The sequence below is a fragment of the Anarrhichthys ocellatus genome, unplaced genomic scaffold (genome assembly GCF_004355925.1).
Source record: "Anarrhichthys ocellatus isolate YVR2014 unplaced genomic scaffold, GSC_Weel_1.0 scaffold8321, whole genome shotgun sequence".
NCBI lineage: Eukaryota > Metazoa > Chordata > Actinopteri > Perciformes > Anarhichadidae > Anarrhichthys > Anarrhichthys ocellatus.
In genome coordinates, this window is record NW_022288295.1 from 1 (window position 1) to 1806 (window position 1806).

Below are 1806 nucleotides of genomic sequence, written 5' to 3' on the forward strand. Positions count from 1 at the left end.
ATATATATATATATATATATATATATATATGTATGTATGTATATACAGTATATATGTATGTATGTATATACAGTATGTATGTATGTATGTATGTATATACAGTATGTATGTATGTATATATGCATGTATGTGTGTATATGTGTGTGTATATGTGTATATGTATGTGTATATATGTATATGTGTATATATACACACATCAATACACCACGACGCCCTGGTGGTCTACAACACATTCTGTATTATAATTTTTATAGATTATAATAATTGCTATTTTTCTGTCATCTTGTCATCCTCCTCTTCCTCCTCCTCTTTCTTCTCTTTCTCCTCTTCTTCCTCCTCGTCTTCTTCCTCCTCGTCTTCCCCTCCCCTTCCTCTTCCTCCTCCTCCTCCCTTTCAGCTCCTCCTCCTCCTATAGACTCTGGTAAGAGGTCCAGATGGGACGTTTCATACCAGAAGAAGGAGGAGGAGGAGAACAAGAAGGAGGACCCTCTGAGTGAACTCCTCGTTGCTGCGAGAAACCAAACTGAGATCAAAGAGGAGCGAACCTCCTCCTCCTCCAGCAGCACCAAGCAGCAGACTGCTGACTCTGTCATCAAGGTAACGTGTTAAACTGTGGAGGGTTGAACCTCTGGAGAGCAGGAACCAGGAAGCTTCATGTGTTTCCTCTTCATACAGATTAAAACTGAGGACAATGAGGAGGAGGAGGAGGAGGAGAGCAGGCCTCCTATGGATCTTTTCAAGGCCATCTTCAACAGCTCCTCTGATGACAAGTCCTCTTCTTCATCAGAGGGAGAGAGCGACGAGGAGGAGGAGGTGAAGGACACAAAAGAGGACCAGGTCCTCCCACAACCGCAGAACCTCTTCAGCATCAGCTCCTCCTCCTTACCCTCCTCTGTCACCTCATCCAGCCAGCAGAAAGGTAACAGCAACACATTGCAGCGTGAGCGGCTCCTGCCCCGTTTCTAGGCGGGGAAGTAGTTCGCACCTAACACGGTGGTTACTCCGTCGGCTGTCCCACCTGCGAGGATATGCGTTCCTCCTTGAGGTCTCAGAACAATACCTTTGGCCTTTTATCTCACCCCGTAGCTAAATTGTTAGGATTTCGGAATTAATTGTCTTCTTGAAAGTCTTTTAGGGCTAATGCCCTAGGCGCTCTCAATGGGATGTAACCCTAACACCCTGTATGTAATAGTTATGTACATCGTCTGTACTTTACTATCGCCTATTGTGAACATTCTCACCATTTATGACTAACACTGCCAAGTCTTCACCCAGAGAACTCACCTTAAGCTCCTCTGCATGTTTCAGTCGTCACATCTTATCGCACCATTAACGGACAGGGGAAGAGGGGTACATTGTTCTAATGGACCAGAACACTGTTTTGGTTTCAGTCTCTTACTAAATGTAAGGCTGTGTTTTTATTTCTGGTTTTCACACAAGATTCACATACAACAATTTCAATTCAATGAAACGGTTACAGTGGCTACAACAACTAATTCTAGCATTCCTCTCTGTCAGCCTTCACTGGTTTTGTACGTACGTACGCACGCGTGTATGTACGTGTTTTGATTCTTTCCGTTTCTTTCAAAGTTTCAGTTTCATCTCAGAACTCCACTCAAGTAAAAGAAGAAGAAGAAGAGTTTGGTCCGAAGCTTCCTCCTCCATCAGCTGCTCTCAGTGAGTCATCACACACACGCACGTCTGTCTTCCCGTCTGTCTTCCCGTCTGTCTTCCCGTCTGTCTTCCCGTCTGACTTCCCGTCTGACTTCCCGTCTGACTTCCCGTCTGACTTCCCGTCTGACTTCC

At 44.9% G+C, this 1806-nt stretch overlaps 1 protein-coding gene across 1 annotated transcript; it reads left to right on the forward strand.

Annotated features, from left to right (window-relative positions):
* Positions 1-391: 391 nt before the first annotated feature.
* On the forward strand, positions 392-1783 carry LOC116380683 (G patch domain-containing protein 1-like; the record flags this gene model as incomplete). The annotated part of the gene is made up of 3 exons (XM_031842579.1): positions 392-597; positions 676-919; positions 1591-1783. Coding segments are annotated over exons 2-3 (386 nt in total), but the record flags the coding sequence as incomplete, so codon positions are not given.
* Positions 1784-1806: the final 23 nt, after the last annotated feature.